The sequence below is a fragment of the Lissotriton helveticus genome, chromosome 9 (assembly GCF_964261635.1).
Source record: "Lissotriton helveticus chromosome 9, aLisHel1.1, whole genome shotgun sequence".
NCBI lineage: Eukaryota > Metazoa > Chordata > Amphibia > Caudata > Salamandridae > Lissotriton > Lissotriton helveticus.
The window spans coordinates 74092269-74112582 of record NC_136070.1 but is presented as its reverse complement, the minus strand read 5'-3'; the positions used below and the strand labels follow the sequence as shown (position 1 = coordinate 74112582).

General features: G+C 49.1%; 1 protein-coding gene across 1 annotated transcript in view; it reads right to left on the bottom strand.

The window, feature by feature from the left end:
- The window catches only part of LOC144780943 (stAR-related lipid transfer protein 9-like), a 540925-nt gene extending 521975 nt beyond the window's left edge, over positions 1-18950 (bottom strand). The window contains exon 1 of the mRNA XM_078659512.1: positions 18769-18950. Coding sequence (XP_078515638.1) covers positions 18769-18815 — 47 coding nt within the window. The 5' untranslated portion in view covers positions 18816-18950. The remainder of the gene's footprint in view (positions 1-18768) is intronic.
- Between the last annotated feature and the right edge of the window lie 1364 nt (positions 18951-20314).

Sequence of the window (20314 nt, the reverse complement as noted above, 5' to 3'; positions counted from 1 at the left end):
AGAATCGCTGTGTGCTATTAAGGCAGTTAAGGCCGGCAAGGCACCAGGCCCTGATAAACTACCTGGGGATTTATTCTCACATAACATTGAAGTATGGTGCCCCTATATAAATTTTCTATGTAATTCCATTATGTTTGGGACTCCGATCCCCGAATCATGGAAGGGGGCGGAAATAGTCACTATCTATAAAAAAGGAGATCGTTATAATCCAGGTAATTACAGACCTATAAGTTTAATAGATATTTTACAAAAAAATTTTGCCAGACATATTTTAAATCGACTTTTATATTGGGTTGAGGAATTTAAAATTCTTTCAAAATTTCAAGCAGGATTCGGAAATAGGACGAGTACTGTGGATCAGGTACTTAGATTTATGTGTATTAGTTGGAAATACATTCATATAAAGAAGTGTAGCCTATACGTAGCGTTCATGGATCTACGTGCTGCGTTTGATCTTGTCCCTCGTTCACTCTTATGGGATACTCTAAAAAATATGGGCGTCCCGGATGCACTGTTGTTTAATCTTATAAAGCTTCATACTGATAACTTTGCAAAAGTAAGATGGGGGAGAAATGGTGAACTTACACAAGCTATACCAGTCCAGAGGGGGGTACGGCAAGGTTGCGTGCTGGCCCCGACTCTTTTTTCACTATTTGTAAATGACATCCCCACCTATCTGGCGCAATGCAATCATGATTCACCAAAACTTTGTAATGAGGCAATTACAGCGCTGCTATTTGCGGATGATACAATTCTAATATCTCAAACACCAAAAGGCTTACAAAATTTAGTAAATCAATTCAATAGTTACTGTGAATCAAAAGGGTTAGAAATTAATTCATCAAAAACTAAGTATATGGCCATTAATCCCCCGAAAACCTTTAAGAAAAATTTGGCCCTCAACAACACTAAACTAGAATATGTGGAGTTCTTTGATTATCTGGGTATCAGGCTTGACAGCAAACTGGCTTGGACAAAACAACTTGAAAAAAGTAGGTTAACACTTAAGCATAACTCTCTCCCTATCCTATAAATTCATGGAGGGAGCACTTCAAAAGCCATAACCCCGGCGATTGAAGTGTTCAGAGCTAAAGCCCAAACCGCTGCAATATACGGCGCCGAGATTTGGGGTTCCTACTCAAACAGAACATTCGAAACCGACGAGAACATGTTCTGTAGACGTCTACTGAGACTGCCAGCAAGAACACCTTTAATCCCTGTTTTCCTAGATATTAATTTAAAACGTACAGACTATTTGTGTTGGTTGAGGCCCTTGCTTTACTGGGTAAGATTATGGTCTACCCCGGAACTTGCAGACTATAGAGCCGGATTAATTGAGATTATGGAACTGGACACTTTTAACTCGATCAAATAGCTGAGACATATCTCCTCATGGCTCACAAAAATAGGTTTATCGCACTTCTGGAAAAATCCAACCATTTTGGAAACAAACTGTAAAGCCCAGGTAAAAACTGCCTACTGGTACTATATAAATACTAACATTTATGAGCGTACCACAGGTTCATTAACACTTAAATTTTTGCAGTTTAAAGATACCCCTATATTTGAACAATTCATGGACGAAGTTGAACCACCTTTGGCTAAAACTATCTATCTCCAATATAGATATGGGGTTCTTCAAATAAATGCTAATACTTGTCGGTGGGGAAACAGTAACTCCAGTGGGGAAGATGCATACTGTAAACTGTGTGAATTGAAACAAAATGAAGACGAGGCACACATTCTATTCTTCTGCCCATTATATGAACCACAACGCAGGAAATGGATTAAACCTCTTTGTAGAAATTTGGGTACACGTTCTTACAAAGAGGCTGAAAGATTACTTAGATCTTCGTCTGTTCGGTTGATAACCTTTGGGGTCAGTCGGTACCTCCATAGTATCTGCTTTATTAGGAAAAAATATGGACTAAAAATATGAATTTTAGCATTTTTTTACTTCTGGCATTTTTTAATTATTTAAATGATGTAAATAGCCGTTCTTTTTTATGATCAGGTCTTGAAAATTAATTACAAACTGGAACAATCCCCTTTTTTGAATGATGTTAAATTAATGAATCCCAATGTAAACTGCAAATAATTGTATAATACTATATGTACATACTGAATTTTGTAACAAGTGATATTCTTTGTTTTAATAACTATTATGTTTATAAATGTATTCTATGCGTTGGCTTTATGGCATAAATGTCGAATAAAAGCTTTACAAAATGACAGGGCTGAGAACTAAGCACACCAGGGTAACATGATGAGGAATAGTCTTGGCATGTGAGTCACATCACAGGGGCTAGAACAGGACACAGCAGAGTCCAATACATAGGGGTTGGAAACCAGACACAGTGCAATCACATGACAGGGGATGGAACTAGACACAGAGCGGTCACATGACAGGGGATGGAACCACACACAGAGCGGAACCAGACACAGAGCGGTCACATGTCAGGGGATGGAACCACGCACAGAGCGGTCACATGACAGGGGATGGAAACCAGACACAGAGCGGTCACATGACAGGGGATGGAACCAGACATAGTGCGGTCACATGACAGGGGATGGAACCAGACACAGAGCGGTCACATGACAGGGGATGGAACCAGACATAGTGCGGTCACATGACAGGGGATGGAACCAGACACAGAGCGGTCACATGACAGGGAATGGAACCAGACATAGGGGCCTATTACGATTGCGGATTTCCCGCATCCACCGGGCCGGCGGAAGCCACCGTCGGCCCGGAGGATGCGGGAAATCCGCCGCGGAGCCTTGAAAGACCCACCGCCATATTAGGATGGCTGGTGGGTCTTACTATCTGTCCTCCGCTTTTCCGCCGCGGGCGGATTCCGCCTGCGGCGGAAAAGCATTAACATGGCTGGCGGTGTCTATCAGACACCGCCAGCCATATTAGGATGTCTGCAGAAAGATGCATTTACACGGCGGCATTTCCGCCGTGTAAAGGCATACGAATTTGTGTTTGGGGGCCCGTTGTGGGCCCCCAGAGGTGACGGGGGGCTAGGGGGTGCACATGGGGGGTACCTATGGTACCCCTCTGCATTTGCCTGCACAAAGCGGCAGGCACCGCGAGGTGCCTGCCGCTTTGCGCATGCAAATGCACAACTTAAATTTTTATCATTGCGGCGGGTGCTGCTTCAAGCAGCACCCGCCGCAATGATAAAAATACAGGATGTGACCGCCAGGGTGGCGGTCACATCCTAATTTGCACGGAGGGACCGCCGCTGCCCCTGCGGACGGTCCCTCCTACTCTATGGTGGCGGACGGACTCAGGTCCGTCCGCCATCATAATCGGCCCCATAGTGCGGTCACATGACAGGGGATGGAACCAGACACAGTGCGGTCACATGACAGGGGATGGAAACCAGACATAGTGCTGTCACATGACAGGAGACAGGAACCAGACATAGTGGGATCACATGACAGGTGATGGAAACCATACATAGTGCGGTCACATGACAGGAGACAGGAACCAGACACAGAGCGGTCACATGACAGGAGATGGAACCAGACATAGTGCGGTCACATGACAGGAGACAGGAACCAGACACAGGGCGGTCACATGGCAGGAGATGGAACCAGACATAGTGCGATCACATGACAGGGGATGGAACCAGACACAGAGCGGTCACATGATAGGGGATGGAACCAGACACAGAGCGGTCACATGACAGGGGATGGAACCAGACACAGAGCGGTCACATGACAGGGGATGGAACCAGACACAGAGCGGTCACATGACAGGGGATGGAACCAGATACAGAGCGGTCACATGACAGGGAATGGAACCAGACAGAGCGGTCACATGACAAGGATCATTGGCATCCAGTGCTAAGAACCAGATTTTCCTTCTGAGGCGTGGTTTCGTCATGCGAACTAGACACAATGAAATCACATGACATTTGTCTGTGTCGCTGGTGAGGGCTTGTATGAAGCAGTCAGAGAGGGCTACATGATCTTGCACATCTGGGACATCCTGTATCTTAATTATTGATGTCTACAAAGAAGGCTAAAAAAATCCCCATGGCTTCCCCCCATAGCTGCTGCCTATAGAAGCGTGGTATCTTCTTTAGAATAAACACAAGTTATTTCAGCAGCTGAACTGCACCCATCTGACGCCATCACCACCTCAATTCATCAAATGTCTATAAAGGAGGCTGAAAAGAATCCATGGTCAATAATGCATTCAAGGGTTATCCTGGGGATGCTCGGATGTTGGGATGGACTCCACTGGACTCCGGCCTAGGCTCACCTGTCACTCGGAGCGGCAGGTGAGCCTGGGAGGGACGTGGGGGGGCTCCATGGCAAAAGATGATTGATTCCCACCCACCAAGAGAGCAGCTGATATGTCTGGAAGCCCTACAGTTTCCAGCTGAAGTCCTTCAACGTTAGGCCTATCTTGTTTGACTGGAACCTGAATTCTTTCAGCAGCAACTTATAATGTTTGAACGAAGCTTTTTCACGTATTTTGTTGGTTCTTACGTAAAGCGCTCTTTCACCTGTTCTGATCTACTCTGCGCTGTATAAGACGACAACATTCATAAAATCATAAATAATTGATGGGATAGGACACAGCGCAGTCACATGACACAGTGAGAAGCGGATACACTGTGATCACGAGACAGTGAGAAGTGGATACACTGTGAGCACGTGACGCAGTGAGAAGTGGATACACTGTGATCACGTGACAGTGAGAAGTGGATACACTGTGATCACGTGACAGTGAGAAGTGGATACACTGTGATCACGTGACAGTGAAAAGTGGATACACTGTGATCACGTGACAGTGAGAAGTGGATACACTGTGATCACGTGACAGTGAGAAGTGGATACAGTGTGATCACGTGACAGTGAGAAGTGGATACACTGTGATCACGTGACAGTGAGAAGTGGATACAGTGTGATCACGTGACAGTGAGAAGTGGATACACTGTGATCACGTGACAGTGAGAAGTGGATACAGTGTGATCACGTGACAGTGAGAAGTGGATACACTGTGATCACGTGACAGTGAGAAGTGGATACAGTGTGATCACGTGACAGTGAGAAGTGGATACACTGTGATCACGTGACAGTGAGAAGTGGATACATTGTGGTAACTTGACAGTGAGAAGTGGATACACTGTGATCATCTGACAGTGAGAAGTGGACACACTGTGATCACGTGACAGTGAGTAGTGGATACACTGTGATCATGTGACAGTGAGAAGTGGATACACTGTGATCACGTGACAGTGAGAAGTGGATACACTGTGATCACGTGACGCAGTGAGAAGTGGATACACTGTCATCACGTGACAGTGAGAAGTGGATACACTGTGATCACGTGACAGTGATAAGTGGATACATTGTGGTAACGTGACAGCGAGAAGTGGATACATTGAGAAATGGATACACTGTGATCACGTGACAGTGAGAAATGGATACATTGTGGTCACGTGACAGTGAGAAGTGGATACATTGTGATGACGTGACAGTGAGAAGTGGATACATTGTGGTCACGTGACAGTGAGAAGTGGATACATTGTGATCACGTGACAGTGATCACGTGACAGTGAGAAGTGGATACATTGTGGTCACATGACAGTGAGAAGTGGATATATTGTGATCACGTGAAAGTGAGAAGTGGATACACTGTGATCATGTGACAGTGAGAAGTGGATATATTGTGATCACGTGAAAGTGAGAAGTGGATACACTGTGATCATGTGACAGTGAGAAGTGGATACATTGTGATCACGTGACAGTGATCACGTGACAGTGAGAAGTGGATACATTGTGGTCACATGACAGTGCGAAGTGGATATATTGTGATCACGTGACAGTGAGAAGTGGATACATTGTGATCACGTGACACAGTGTGACGTGGACACATTGTGGTCACATGACATGGTCAGAAGTAGTCACATGACACAGTGAGAAGAGGACACCGTGGGTTCACATGACACTATGTTAAGTGGATACACTGTGATCATGAGATGAGGTGAGAAGCGACCACAGTCTGGTCACATGAGTCATGACATGGTGAGCGTTGAACACACTGGGGTGACAGGAAAGAATGAACTACTGAATGACCACACAAATGTAAAAGGAATATAAAATGTACTTTTTAATTTCTGAATATGAATGCATTTTAGGTAACTAGCATCTATAAAAAAAAAACACAGGATCTGAAATAATATGCTTTGTGTGTTCACGATTCAAGGGGCTTGTGTGTGCTTTAACAAGCGCCTTGTTAGCTTGTGTGTAGCGTCGAGGCACTTAAAAGATCAGCCAAGCGACATTTTCGGCTCTCACGGTGCGCCTGGATGATTCATCACAATGCAACCCGCGTTATTTACACAAAGCAGCGCCTGCTCAGAGGTGAGCCGCAGGGAAAGACATACATCCATAGGTGGACACCCGGCCACCCGGCCGCAGGCCTGCGGGGAGGAACCTGCCGGGCCTGAAGGAAGGCGACACCCGGCCCCGGCGCTGTCCTGGTAACAGGATCCGACGGAGCTCAGGGGCAGGAGGCGGGCAGGGCGCTGGGCCCCCCCGGCAGGGGGAGCGGGGCAGGCCGGTCCAACAGGTGCGCCACCCCGCCCTCCTCGGTACACCTTACAGGCTGCAGGACTGCTGCAGGACGTGCCTTCCAGCCCCAGCTCGCCCAGGGCCAGTGACCCGGGGCGGTAGGTGGCCACGATGCGCGTGGCCCTTTCAGAAAAGAGGGGGCCAATGGAGCTGTGCTCTTACTCAGACATATATGCTGTTTTTAAGCGTCCTTCCCTCCACAAACCTATCATGGCCATTCTCACGATTATAATATTCGTCTTTTAGATGGCCGTCTCCAACCAAAATAATACTGCCCATGTAAGCTCAACACGTGCATTATTACCACCTGCGTCTTCTACAGGTCAAGATTTGTCAGAAGAGGGCGCTTTCAGTGGTTACACCGAAACTGTGTATTCAGCAATCCCTACACCAAAGAAAGTAACCATCTCTTAATAAGCACCCCATCTCTCCATTAAGCATCTTGACCTGTATCTAGAGGTGATTAGGTTTATAGCAGGTGCCTTAGAAGATTCATAAATAAAATATCCAATCTCCTTATCAACCAAGCACACATTAGTAAAACAAAATTAATGAAGAATAACCACTAATATAATGCCTGGAACCAGTGAACTCGGGGAAGTTCTATGCAAGACGATGTACCACAGACAGGATGCAAGAATTACCTATATAGGTCAAAGGTCACTTGATTCAGAGCAAGTCAGTGACGTTATTCCACCAAAATCACAGGGAGGGAGAGATTGGTAACAGTCGCTCCTTGAACACTCATAATCTTATGGATCACATCACATGACCTTTGGCACTGATGTCATCACAAAGGTCATTGACTATGATTGAATTGCAGAGGTTATAAATCACATTATGCCTGGTCCCTGGGGTACGGGATGGTGTAGATAAGTGGACATACCTCGGGAACTGTCGGCAAGGCATACTCGGAAGATGGCTGCCTGAATGCTGGAAGTGTCTGGTGCACTAGCCCACAAGTACACTGTGTTAGTGGCCCCTAGACTAGGACAGTAACAGGAGCAAATTGAAAAGATGGGCGGAGAGTAGGCTGAGCTTCAAGTCCATACCTGAATACAGCATGCCTCGCAGAGCAGCGAAGGCGCTGCCGCGGCTCGACCTCAACACAACACTGCAAGTTTGATTTGAAAGAAATGTGTAAAAGATGTTACACAATTATATAGATTTGACTTATTCCTTTGAAAGAATCAAAATGATCAAATGACTCATTTGTATCAGGCGGGAAACAACCATTACAATGTATTCATTACAACGTACTTCCTTTACAACGCAGCTGTGCAATGCAACTGCCTTTATATCTCATGACATTACAACGCATAGCATTACAACGCATGCCATTACAGCGTACTATAAGGTAAGTAATGGGGATTTTTTAGTTTTAGGGTGGTCATGGGTTTTGGGGTACAAGGGGATAGTATTTTTACCCTTACACTATCCAACACTTACCCTATTGTTGCACTCACTGGAGTGGGAATAGTAATTTTTACCCCTACACTATCCAACACTTACCCCACTGTTGCCCCAAAAGTATTACGCGTTGTAATGGTATGCTTTGTAATGGTATGCGTTGTAATGGTATGCGTTGTAATGGTGGCTTCTAAAAATGCGTTGTAAAATCTTGCGTTGTAATGGTAGTTGCGATGTAAAAACCGCATTGTAAAGGCATGCGTTGTAATTGTTTGCATTGTAACGTCATATATTCGTATCAGGCTCTTGAAAGCTGACCATTTAAGATTAATTCAAGGTATAAGTATCCTTCTTCGTGTGTTTTTTTTTACTCTTACATTCCCTTTCTGAAAGTTTAACCATTCAAGTGGCTGATTCAAATGTTAAGCATCTTTCCTTGTGATATATTTTATTTTCATTTCATAATAGACAATACTAACTATTCATAAGGCAATAATAGCTGTAAATATCCATCCTGAGATTTACATGGTTTATTTACTTTTGGAATACGAAGCCTTCAAAGATAGATTCACATGTAGGCATTGTGTTCCTCATTTGTTTGACTTTGTGTTGAACTTTTTGGAGCTCCCATTCTAAAAGTCACACTTTCTGCTTTTGTGACTCTCTTTGTCATTTTTGGAATTTTTACTATTAAGAGGCTGATTAAAGTTGTAAACAACTTTCCAGGTATACTTTTTTATTTTATCTTTTGAAATTCTTATTTTGAGACTGAATAAACTCGTAAACATCAATCCTCTACTTTCTTTAATTGCATTTTTATTTTCCTTTTGGAATTCTGACCATTTGATAGATGGATCAAGTTATAAGTATTCTTCTTTGTGTTTTTTTTCCTTTTTTGGGGGGGAGTTTCTGCCATGAACTGGTTCATTGTACACAGGAGACAGAAGAATGAAAATGCAAAGATCGATGGAGGAATTATCTTTCCCAATTGCAACTGGGAGACATTTTGTGTCTGCATTCAGAGTGACAATGACTTCTCACATAACTGAACTTTCAGATGACGGAGTAAAGGAATGAGCGGACACTTTTACTAGGCTCAGCCCATCCCAAGATACATCAACATCTTCTTAAACTCACAATCTAATTTTCGCACTGTGCTGAAAATAGTGTCAATCAATCAATCAATCAGAGCATTTGTATAGCGCACTACTCACCCGGAGGGTCTCAAGGCGCTGGGGGGGGGGGTCCGCTACTGCTCGAACAGCCAGGTCTTGAGCTGCTTCCTGAAGGCGAGGTGGTCCTGGGTCAGGCGGAGGTGGGTCGGAAGGGAGTTCCAAGTCTTGGCGGCCAGGTAGGAGAAGGACCTTCCTCCTGTGGTGGCTCTTCGGATGCGGGGGACGGCGGCGAGGGCGTGGCTGGTCGATCGAAGCTGGCGCGTGGGAGCGTAGAAGTTGAGGCGGCTGTTGAGGTATCCTGGTCCTTGGTTGTGTAGGGCTTTGTGTGCGTGGGTGAGGAGCCGGAAGGTGATTCTCTTGTTGACCGGGAGCCAGTGCAGGTCTCTCAGGTGTCCGGAGATGTGGCTGCGGCGGGGGATGTCCAGGATGAGTCGTGCTGAGGTGTTCTGGATCCGCTGGAGTCTCTTCTGGAGTTTGGCGGTGGTTCCGGCGTAGAGGGAGTTACCGTAGTCCAGGCGGCTGGTGACGAGGGCCTGGGTGACCGTCTTCCTGGTCTCGGTGGGGATCCATCGGAAGATCTTGCGTAGCATTCGCAGGATGTTGAAGCACGACGAGGAGACGGCGTTGACTTGTCTGGTCATGGAGAGGGTGGAGTCCAGGATGAAGCCCAGGTTGCGTGCGTGGTCTGTTGGTTTGGGTGCGCTGCCCAGGGCGGAGGGCCACCAGGAGTCGTCCCAGGCGGAGGGTGAGGATCCCAGGATGAGGACTTCCGTCTTGTCCGAGTTCAGTTTCAGGCGGCTGTTCGACATCCATTTGGCTACGTCTGTCATCCCTTCGTGCAGGTTGGCTCTGGCGGTGGCGGGGTCGTTAGTGAGGGAGAGGATCAGCTGGGTGTCGTCGGCGTAGGAGATGATGTTCAGATTGTGCTGGCGTGCGATGGCTGCGAGGGGGCTCATGTAGACGTTGAAGAGAGTTGGGCTGAGCGAGGATCCTTGAGGAACGCCGCAGATGACTTCGGTGGCCTCCGATCTGAACGGGGGGAGGCGGACTCTCTGTGTCCTTCCGGCGAGGAAGGAGGTGATCCACTCCAGTGCCTTCTCCTGGATTCCGACGTTGCTGAGGCGCTGTACTAGGGTACGGTGGCAGACAGTGTCGAAGGCCGCGGAGAGGTCCAGGAGGATGAGGGCCACTGTTTCTCCGTTGTCGAGCAGGGCTCGGATGTCATCTGTAGCTGCGATCAGGGCAGTTTCGGTGCTGTGGTTGGCCCGCAAGCCAGACTGCGAGAGGTCGAGGGAGCCGTTCGTCTCGAGGAAGGTGGCCAGTTGCTTGTTGACGGTCTTCTCGATGACTTTGGCCGGGAACGGGAGCAGCGAGATGGGGCGGTAGTTCTTGAGGTCGGTAGGGTCTGCTGATGGTTTCTTGAGTAGAGCGCTGAGTTCGGCGTGCTTCCAGCTCTCCGGGAAGGTGGCGATGTCGAAGGAGGTGTTGATGATGTCCCGCAGGTGGGGTGCGATGACAGCGTCGGCCTTGTTGAAGACGTGGTGAGGGCAGGGGTCTGTCGGAGATCCGGAGTGGATGGAGTTCATCGTGCGGATGGTGTCTTCGGTGCTGATCGGGGTCCAGGCGCGGAGGGTGGTGGTGGGGGGCGGTGGTTCGGTCGTGGCGTGCGTCGGTTGAGTGCTGAAGCTGTTGTGTATGTCCGCGATCTTGTTGTGGAAGTAGGAGGCGAGGGAGTTGCAGAGGTCTTGCGAAGGGGTGATGTCGTTGTTTCCGGCGTTGGGGGTTGGAGAGCTCTTTGACGATGTTGAAGAGTTCCTTGCTGTTGTGTGCGTTGTTGTCCAGTCGTTCCTTGAATGCGGTTTTCTTGGTGGCGCGGATCAGCTGGTGGTGTTTTCGGGTGGCGAGCTTGAGGGCAGTCATGTTGTCCGGTGTTGGGTCTCTGCGCCAGGTTTTCTCGAGTGCTCTGCAGTTCTTCTTGGAGCTCTTGAGTTCGTCGTTAAACCATGGGGCTTTCTTGCTGCCGGGTCTGCTCGGCGGGGTCTTCAGCGGGGCAAGGTCGTCTGCGCAGTCGCTGATCCATTTCGTGAGGTTGGTGGCTGCTTGGCTGGGGTTCGTTGTGCTGGTGGGAGGGTTCTTGCTCAGGGAAGTAGTGAGCTGGTCTGCAGTGATCTTGTTCCAGCTTCTGCGGGGGGCCTGTTGATGGTGATGGTGGAGCGTGGTCTTTCTGTATCTGAAGTGGACGCAGCTGTGGTCCGTCCAGTGGAGTCCCGTGGCGTGGCTGAAGGCGATGTCCTTGCTGGAAGAGAAGACCGGGTCGAGCGTGTGTCCAGCGTAGTGGGTGGGGGTGGTCACCAGTTGCTTGAGTCCGAGGTTGGCGAGGTTGTCCAGCAGGGTGGTGGTGTTGCGGTCGTTGTTGTTCTCCAGGTGGAAGTTGAGGTCCCCGAGGAGGATGTAGTCAGCGGAGAGGAGGGCGTGTGGGCTGACGAAGTCGGCGATGTCCTCGCTGAATTGTGTGCGTGGTCCCGGGGGTCTGTAGATGAGGGTGCCTCTGAGGGTGGTCTTGGGGTTGACGTGGATCTGGAAGTGCAGGTGTTCGGCGGGTGCGAGGTTGTCGTCGGTGTTGGTCGTGATGCGGATGGTGTTCCTGTGGATGATGGCGATGCCTCCTCCTGTCTGGTTGACGCGGTCCCTCCGGATGATCTTGTAGCCGTCCGGGATGGCGATGGCGATGTCGGGCGCTGAGGAGGCGTTCATCCAGGTTTCCGTGAGGAAGGCGACGTCTGGGGCTGTGGTGTCGAGCAGGTTCCAGAGCTCGACGGCGTGTCTGTGGACGGAGCGGGTGTTGAGCAGGATGCACTTCAGGTGGGTGCTGCTGGAGTTCGGCATGGTGGGTGCTGGTGTAGCGTGGGTCCGGTCGCAGGTGAACTTGCAGGAGTGGCAGCTGAAGGGTCCGTGGGTGCGTCTCGGTGTGGCTCGGTAGCAGCCCGGGGTTCGGCCGGTGTTGAGAGCGTTGAGTTCGGTGGAGTCGTAGGTTCGTCTGGTCGGCTTCCGGCGGGTGGGCTGGGGTCTGCGGGGGCCAGGGGTCCTGGCACTGGGCGCGGGCCAGGCGCGGACGGGCGCAGACGGGCTTACCTTTGGCACACCTTCGGCGCTCAATCGGTGCTCCCGCTGCGCGCGTCCGCTGCGCGGTCGCTCCGGGGGCGTCATAAGTAAGGAGCCGGTAGGGCGGGTCAGCTGGGTGGCGGGAGCGTGGGCGGCCAATGGGCGGTAGGGGGGCGGAGTCGGCGTGGTCAGTGGCGGGAAGGGGGACTGAGGACGGCTCGGCGGCGGCTGGGGCGGCGGCGGGTAGCAGCGAGGCAGCAGGACAGCTTGTCAGGGCAGCACAGGTGGTCAGCGGGCAGGAGCAGCGAAGTGGGGGTGACCTCGCCTGGAGCAGGCTCAGCGGTCACTCCCTGTCCCTGCCCTCGGTCCCCTTAAGTAAGGAGCTGGTAGGGCGGGTCAGCTGGGTGGCGGGAGCGTGGGCGGCCAATGGGCGGTAGGGGGGCGGAGTCGGCGTGGTCAGTGGCGGGAAGGGGGACTGAGGACGGCTCGGCGGCGGCTGGGGCGGCGGCGGGTAGCAGCGAGGCAGCAGGACAGCTTGTCAGGGCAGCACAGGTGGTCAGCGGGCAGGAGCAGCGAAGTGGGGGTGACCTCGCCTGGAGCAGGCTCAGCGGTCACTCCCTGTCCCTGCCCTCGGTCCCCTTAAGTAAGGAGCCGGTAGGGCGGGTCAGCTGGGTGGCGGGAGCGTGGGCGGCCAATGGGCGGTAGGGGGGCGGAGTCGGCGTGGTCAGTGGCGGGAAGGGGGACTGAGGACGACTTGGCGGCGGCTGGGGCGGCGGCGGGTAGCAGCGAGGCAGCAGGACAGCTTGTCAGGGCAGCACAGGTGGTCAGCGGGCAGGAGCAGCGAAGTGGGGGTGACCTCGCCTGGAGCAGGCTCAGCGGTCACTCCCTGTCCCTGCCCTCGGTCCCCTTAAGTAAGGAGCCGGTAGGGCGGGTCAGCTGGGTGGCGGGAGCGTGGGCGGCCAATGGGCGGTAGGGGGCGGAGTCGGCGTGGTCAGTGGCGGGAAGGGGGACTGAGGACGGCTCGGCGGCAGCTGGGGCGGCGGCGGGTAGCAGCGAGGCAGCAGGACAGCTTGTCAGGGCAGCACAGGTGGTCAGCGGGCAGGAGCAGCGAAGTGGGGGTGACCTCGCCTGGAGTGTAGTAGTTGTGAGGAGATAATATTACCCCCTAAGAGCTCACTAAAGCTGCAATCACCAAGCTAATTTCATCCTCATTCAACAAACTTTATTTCGGTCATTGTAGGTCATAAAAAGTAAGAAATACAAATATATATTTAGCTAAATTGTAGAATGTTTAAAAATTAATTGGCGATATTTTGTAAAAGATAGCCACAATGCATTTTAGTTTGTCCAATGTTATTACAACAGTTAAGAATAAGAATTTCACATGTGTACACATGGTAAGGGCTGTGCACTGTTGGTCTTAACCCGTTCGGTGCTCGTGACGGAACCACTCCATCAAGAGCCACGTGTGCGCTGTGCTTGTGACGGAATGGTTCCGTCACGGCGCGGCCGCCCCGCCCACGCTGCAGGAATTCCGCGCCTGCGCAACGGTTTTAATGAGCGGGCGGTGCCATGACGGAACCACTCCGTCATGAGCACACCGCGCCCGTGGCTTGTGACAGAGTGGTTCCGTCACGAGCATGGCGGCGCCACACGACCCCCCCCCCCCCCCGCAGCACCGCGGCGGAATTACTGCCGCAGCCAAGGGGTTAAAGTTTGTGGTTAGAACAGAACCATGGTGCTGGCTGGCTGTTGCTAGCACCGGTCATCGGTCTAAACCAGGGTTTCTCAAAGCTCTGCTTAGCACCTCTTGGGGTGGGTAAAAGTTTGTTATGAAAACTCCATTAAAGATTGTGTACCTCACTTATTAAACGTGAAAATGTAGATACATGGGTTTCCAGTCAATAATTTGTTTATAATAGGAAAGTTGTCCCAAGTTGCCAATTAAAAAGAAAAGACGTCAAAACTTGACTATTAGAAGTTATTACAGTCGAGTTCTAACCTCACAATGCCTGCTACTAGAGCCAATAGCCCAGGTGAAAAGCAGGTCAGGTCACGGAGCATCATTAAAACAGCTGTTTAAAGCTACGAAAACTAAACGTAGCTTTTCTTTCTTCTACTTTATTTTAACAGCTTACAATAATAAGCAAGGAGAATATGTTTATTATGTGCACTCTTTAGATAGAGAAATGCTAGAATCTTTCTGCAAGTTTCTACACATTCCGAGTTACTGCAGCTTCTTTTTTTTTAAACTGACTATTGAACTATTTCTAATATCTATTTGCAACAAATATCTAACAGGTTTTTAATGTGTTTAATTTTGCTCTTGAGTTTTTATTTGTATTCTTCATCTTTGTAAATATGGTCCCTCGTTCATGTGGAAGAGCTACACACCAAGGTTTTAAGTGGTGTGTGGGAAAGCTGATGGTGTGACCATGTATTACATGAGATAAAGTACCCTCTGGTATACATGATAAGGATATTGAAGTCACCTCGGAGTTCCATAACCTTATAAAGGAGCTCGACCTTTGGCCTCATTCCTCTATATGGTTATGGAACTCCTCGGTGACTTGCAATATCCTTATAATATACAGCAATGTTTACTTTATCCATTATTTCCAGGTCACAAAGCCCAAATCCACATTCAAATGAAGACCGCCCATGGGGGCCATTTGTTAACATCAGATGATGACACCAGAGTCACTCGCTGGGTGATGGAAAGCTCCCCCACCCGACTAGAGGCAAACCTGAGAGGTCAGACAAGGGGATGAGTGAAGCAGACCTCACCACAATCCAATCTACCTGACCAATACTCAGGAATCTACACACGCTAACTCACAAGAGCCTGCAAACTCACAAAAGCCTGCAAACTCACAAGAGCCTGCAAACCCTTTTTGAAAGAAAAATCATATTCCCTCCTCAAATCTAGGTCCGGTCAAGGGTTTCAGAACGCAACTCTCTGCGTTCTGTAGAATGTTTTACTTCTACACACTGGTTATAAGGTAAAGAGGTCGAAATTACTACAGCCACACCACACTCACCACCGCTTCAAGCACATCCTGAAAACAGATGTGTTGTGCCTTTTAAACGAGGCTGGTTGGTGGACCCTAGCACGTGTCTGACCAGCTACACGCACGACCACGTGAGGCCACCCCTGGAAACTCCTGGCTGAGTCTCAGATCACATTTAAAACACTGCGCATGGTGCACAAGCCCTAGGGATAAAACCCCTGCATAACTGCAGAGGGCCCCAACATCTGGAGCGTTCAGTGTCCGTCTCGAGACACTTTTCAAAACAGCTGTGCAGACGGTGTTAGTTGATGGAAGGGACGAGCAAGGGATGTCGACGGATGACGTCAGTGTCACCCGCCTGGAAGTCAGCTGCCCTCGGCCAAAGCGCTGCCAAACTGTTTTTTAAGGACATCTGAATGCAGTGAAGTGACCGCCACGAGGACGCGCAATGCCTTGCAAACAAATAAATAAATGAACAGTGTTATACCTGAGCAGCTAAAGGGAAATCACACGTTTTGAGAGCTCCGCTCAAGACCCGTTCTAAGCTGCTCGCTGTTGCACATTTATCCAGAAAAGATTACTTTCCAAAGCGTCATCATCTGGTGAACTCCGCGGCGTCAGCCAGCCCCAAGAAAGTGTGAGCCGCTGCCCTTGCCTTCTCCTTTCCGTGGACGTTTCCCACCATGAGCACATTTTCAAACGCGGCGATAAAAATATGATGAACTGCAAATAACCAGTCACTTAAACAGACACGCATCCTTTGTGTAGTGCTGCGCGGCCCGTCTCGAGGCGCCCGCAGCGCATCGGGACTGAAGACAACAGCTGCCTGTGTCCTCCGAGCCTTGAGGGGTCCGGTCCCGTGGGAGTGGGGCCCCTCTTCAGATGACCGGCCCGGGCAAGCGCTGGCCCCACAGCTGGAATAGGACATCCCTTTGTTCGAGCCAGAGAGGCGTCTAGACGCAGAGGCCGGCTAGCGCTAGCCGAGTCCGGGCGGCGGACGGACCCTTCAAGTTCAACATCTGGTGAACATGCAGTAAGTAGTAAGTAGACACACCCATGTAAACCTACACCCACACCGCCCCCTGCAGCCCTGCACCGAGGTATGTCACCCGCAATCCGGACACCAGCACAACATCTGTGCAAAGAAACCTCCAACCTCGCCCCGAAAACGGTCCAGGCTGGGGGCCAACTTGCGAGCGCTGGGCCTGGTTTTTTCTTTTTTGCTATTATATGAAATCTGTTTTTTTCATTGGACCGGTCAACGTTCCTTCACTAGTAGGTGGTTTCCGGTTGGTAATGAGATCTAGAGGCTTCTCTGGACCCACGCGGTCTGATTTACAATCCTAGCTTCTTCTCCCCGTAACATACTGTGTGCTCGTGGACAAATAACTTTGGCTCACACTTTCTTGGTTACCTTACCTGCCAAAATGTGGGCGCATGTAGGAAAAGAGCCAGCCTTTGTATTAAATATTGTAACTATATTTATTAAAAGTATGCTTTAGTGTGCTCAAGTTGAGGCAATTTTTGAGGGGAGCGGAAAAGCCTGCCTGTCACAATGTGCCATAAAACACACAATAGTGCCTTTTTGAGGGAGCCCCAAATCCATCACCTGTGACAGTCGTAAAACTAAACAAAAAGTATCTCAGAAGTTGATCGACTCACCTTTCGTCGCTAAGGGTGACACAAGGGTGTTTGCTACTAATATTAGCTATTACGTAAGCTCTTTAGGCCACAATGAGTATCAGAATCGCAGTGTTAACACTCACACAAAGAAACACACCAAGAGACAAATCTGGCAGTGACGTGCACGAAGAACTAATCTACTAGTAAATTACAAAAGCAATGCTGTCGAACATGCACTCAGAGCGCGCGCATCAGTTGTGAATTAGCCAAATACGTAAAATAAAACACGCCTGGCCTAACATTTGCTCCTCTGTGTAATCAAACGAAAATACTGTACAGGGCATTAAGTATATAGGCGACAGTCCTATGCAGAAGTGATGCTTAAATATCACACCAGAAAGCACACGATTCCATATACAGTTGTGTTCAAGTGATGCTGTCTGGACATTGCGTCATCAGCTCTAATAGTGCACATTGAGATGGTGACATGCACGAGCACCAGTCACAGTGTCCATGTACAAAGCACCAGTGCACAATCAGCTTTGGTTGTCCCTGTACCGGGTGGTACTTGCCGATAATCAGCTGCCAAGCCACCATCATCCGTGCACGTACACTTAGGTCCCAGTGTCAGTGCACAATTAACGTCCGCGTACAGTAACGGCGCTTGCACACTCAGCCTCCACCTCTGTGCAAATGCTGGACTTGGCAGTAGTAAATGAGATGCGCGTGTGCCATGTTCAGCAATTAGCGCCCCAAAGTACAATGGGCACCCGCAGCGCCTTACAAAACTATTCACATATAAATACAGTGTATGAGCAGAAATTCATCCATGTGATCACGTCCAATCAGCGGCCCGTAGGCCCATACATGTGTCTGTGCATAAGTGCAACTGTATATTCTGCCTGTTCACCATCGTTCCGCTCTCAGTAGACAACCACACAAGAAACCACTACTTGTCCCTCGTGCACTGAGCTATCCTTTCACCAGGAAGTGTCAGCTCACAATCAGATGGCATGTGCCCTCATCCACGTGTAAGTGAAACAGTGTCGGTACACTAGTGGTAGAGCACTATGTGCATGCACAGCCTAAGCTTACGATCCATACTATGAGAAAGTATCAGTGTGTCCCCAGTAACCACGTACCATGATTTTGTACGAGGATCAGTACACAATCAGACGTCAAGTCACGAGTCGGTGTCAGCGCTCAATTAAATGCCCTCGAGTCATAAAGTGTCAGTGCAGAATAAGAAGCCCTTGTGTCACCCACACATTCTTCAGTGAACAATCAAATGTTTGAGTTATTATGTCAGTGCCACCGCACAATCAGATGCTTGTCTTACAAGAAATCAGTGTCAGAGCACACTTCACTGAAATCAGTATCAGAGCACTGAAATCAGTGTCAGAGCACACTTCACTTAAAACAGTGTCAGAGCATACTACACTGAAATCAGTGTCAGAGCATACTACACTGAAATCAGTGTCAGAGCATACTACACTGAAATCAGTGTCAGAGCATACTACACTGAAATCAGTGTCAGAGCATACTTCACACGGAAATCAGTGTCAGAGCACACTTCACTGAAATCAGTGTAAGAGCACACTTCACTGAAATCAGTGTTAGTTCACAAACTCGTGCCAGTACACAATTAAATATAATTTGCCAACAAGTCAGCGTCAGGGCAACAGCAGGACGCTCATGTGTCACTGACTCACAGTTCATCAAACATTGCCTGTGCACCATCACGCGTCCCTGTGTCACTTTCCTTTAGTGCACGAGCCGCTATAGTCACTAACACTCCGCTGCCCCAGACGTGTCCCCCTGCCCCAAGTCCCCCGCTCCATCCTCACCTCTTGCTGAGGGGCCGGACCCTGACGGCCACCTTGACGTTCGCCATGTGGGTGCGGGCAGCCGCCGGCGCAGCGGCTCATGTTATTCCCCCGGGCTCCAGCACGGCAGCGGGCCGGACGGGCGCGAGCGGCTGGAGCTGCAGCAGGGGCGCGAGTCTTGCACTGTGCGCCTCGCGCCAGCCTAACTCCGGAGCGCGAGCGGGACGGCCAGCCCAGGGGGCGGGACGCCACGCCCATATAACTGTCAATCAGCAAGTAGGCGTGTTTCCAAGGGGTGGTCAGCAGGGAGGCGGGGCCTGAGTGTATGACAACTTAAACTTTGGAGTTATATATCAAGCCTTAAGCGTGACGCGCCAGAAAATCCATTTGGCAGTCGCCAATAGCTCTAGACTGCTTATAATCAGTCGTATAAGAACAAAGGGACGCCATATTGGATAAGTAAATACATATTTAAACACAAGGAAAATATATTCAGCAAACGCAAACAGAGCCAGAAATCGACCATATTAGTTGAGCGATCTTACATTGTAAAGATAAAGACAGTGGATAGAATCCATCGTAAATAGTTTATTCTTTAGATCTGTGCATGGAGTGGGACCAAGGAAGAACAAGCATTTGCAATGCAATAGGTCTCGCATTAGGAAAGTTTGAGCTATTGGTATTGTAAATGGCAAAGTTTTTATTTATGTTTCTTTTTTTTTAAATAGCTAAATTAATAGCTTCGTCATTTACAATGCCAATAGTTATAACTTTCGCAAATGTGATACCTATAGCATTTGTAATGCAATATGTTTTGTATTTACAAACCGCGAGAGGACAAAAAAAAGCTCCGGACCACTGCCTCCTCCCAGGCCTTCAAAAGGGACCTCAAAGTTCTCCTCCTCTAGAGACACCTCCAAAAGTAATTCACGTCCTCTTGCTATTTGTGAGTAAGACTTCCCACTACTGATAATTTCTACTTTCCATGACCATGGAAGTGCCTTCCCAGTGTATGCCTGTGATTGGAGGGTCTGCCTTTTTGCAGTATTTTTCATGTACTGGTGTTCGGTGCCCTTTTGTAACATGCACACACCACTCTGCCCTTGCAACACACGGCTGCTACCTCTCACATGTCTTTACCTTTGATACTTGCACAAGTGCCACCTTGCCCATGTAACGCTTGTTCCTGAGCCTGAGTGTCTAGCACTTATTGCAGGACTATACCTCTAATTATACTCTGTTTTCTCTTATAACTGCACACTTGTCACTTTCATTTCCTCTTGTGCACTTTTGACTACCTCATGTATTTTGGTTGCTCACAATTTTTACTCAAGTATTTTGTTTGCTCACGATTGTCACTATTACCTTTACTACCTCATGTATTGTGGTTGCTCACAATTTTTCCTCTTGTGCACTTTTGACTACCTCATGTATTTTGGTTGCTCACAATTTTTACTCAAGTATTTTGTTTGCTCACCATTGTCACTATTACCTTTACTACCTCATGTATTTTTGGTTGCTTATAGTTTTTACTACCTCATTTATTTATTTTATTTATTTTTTTGCA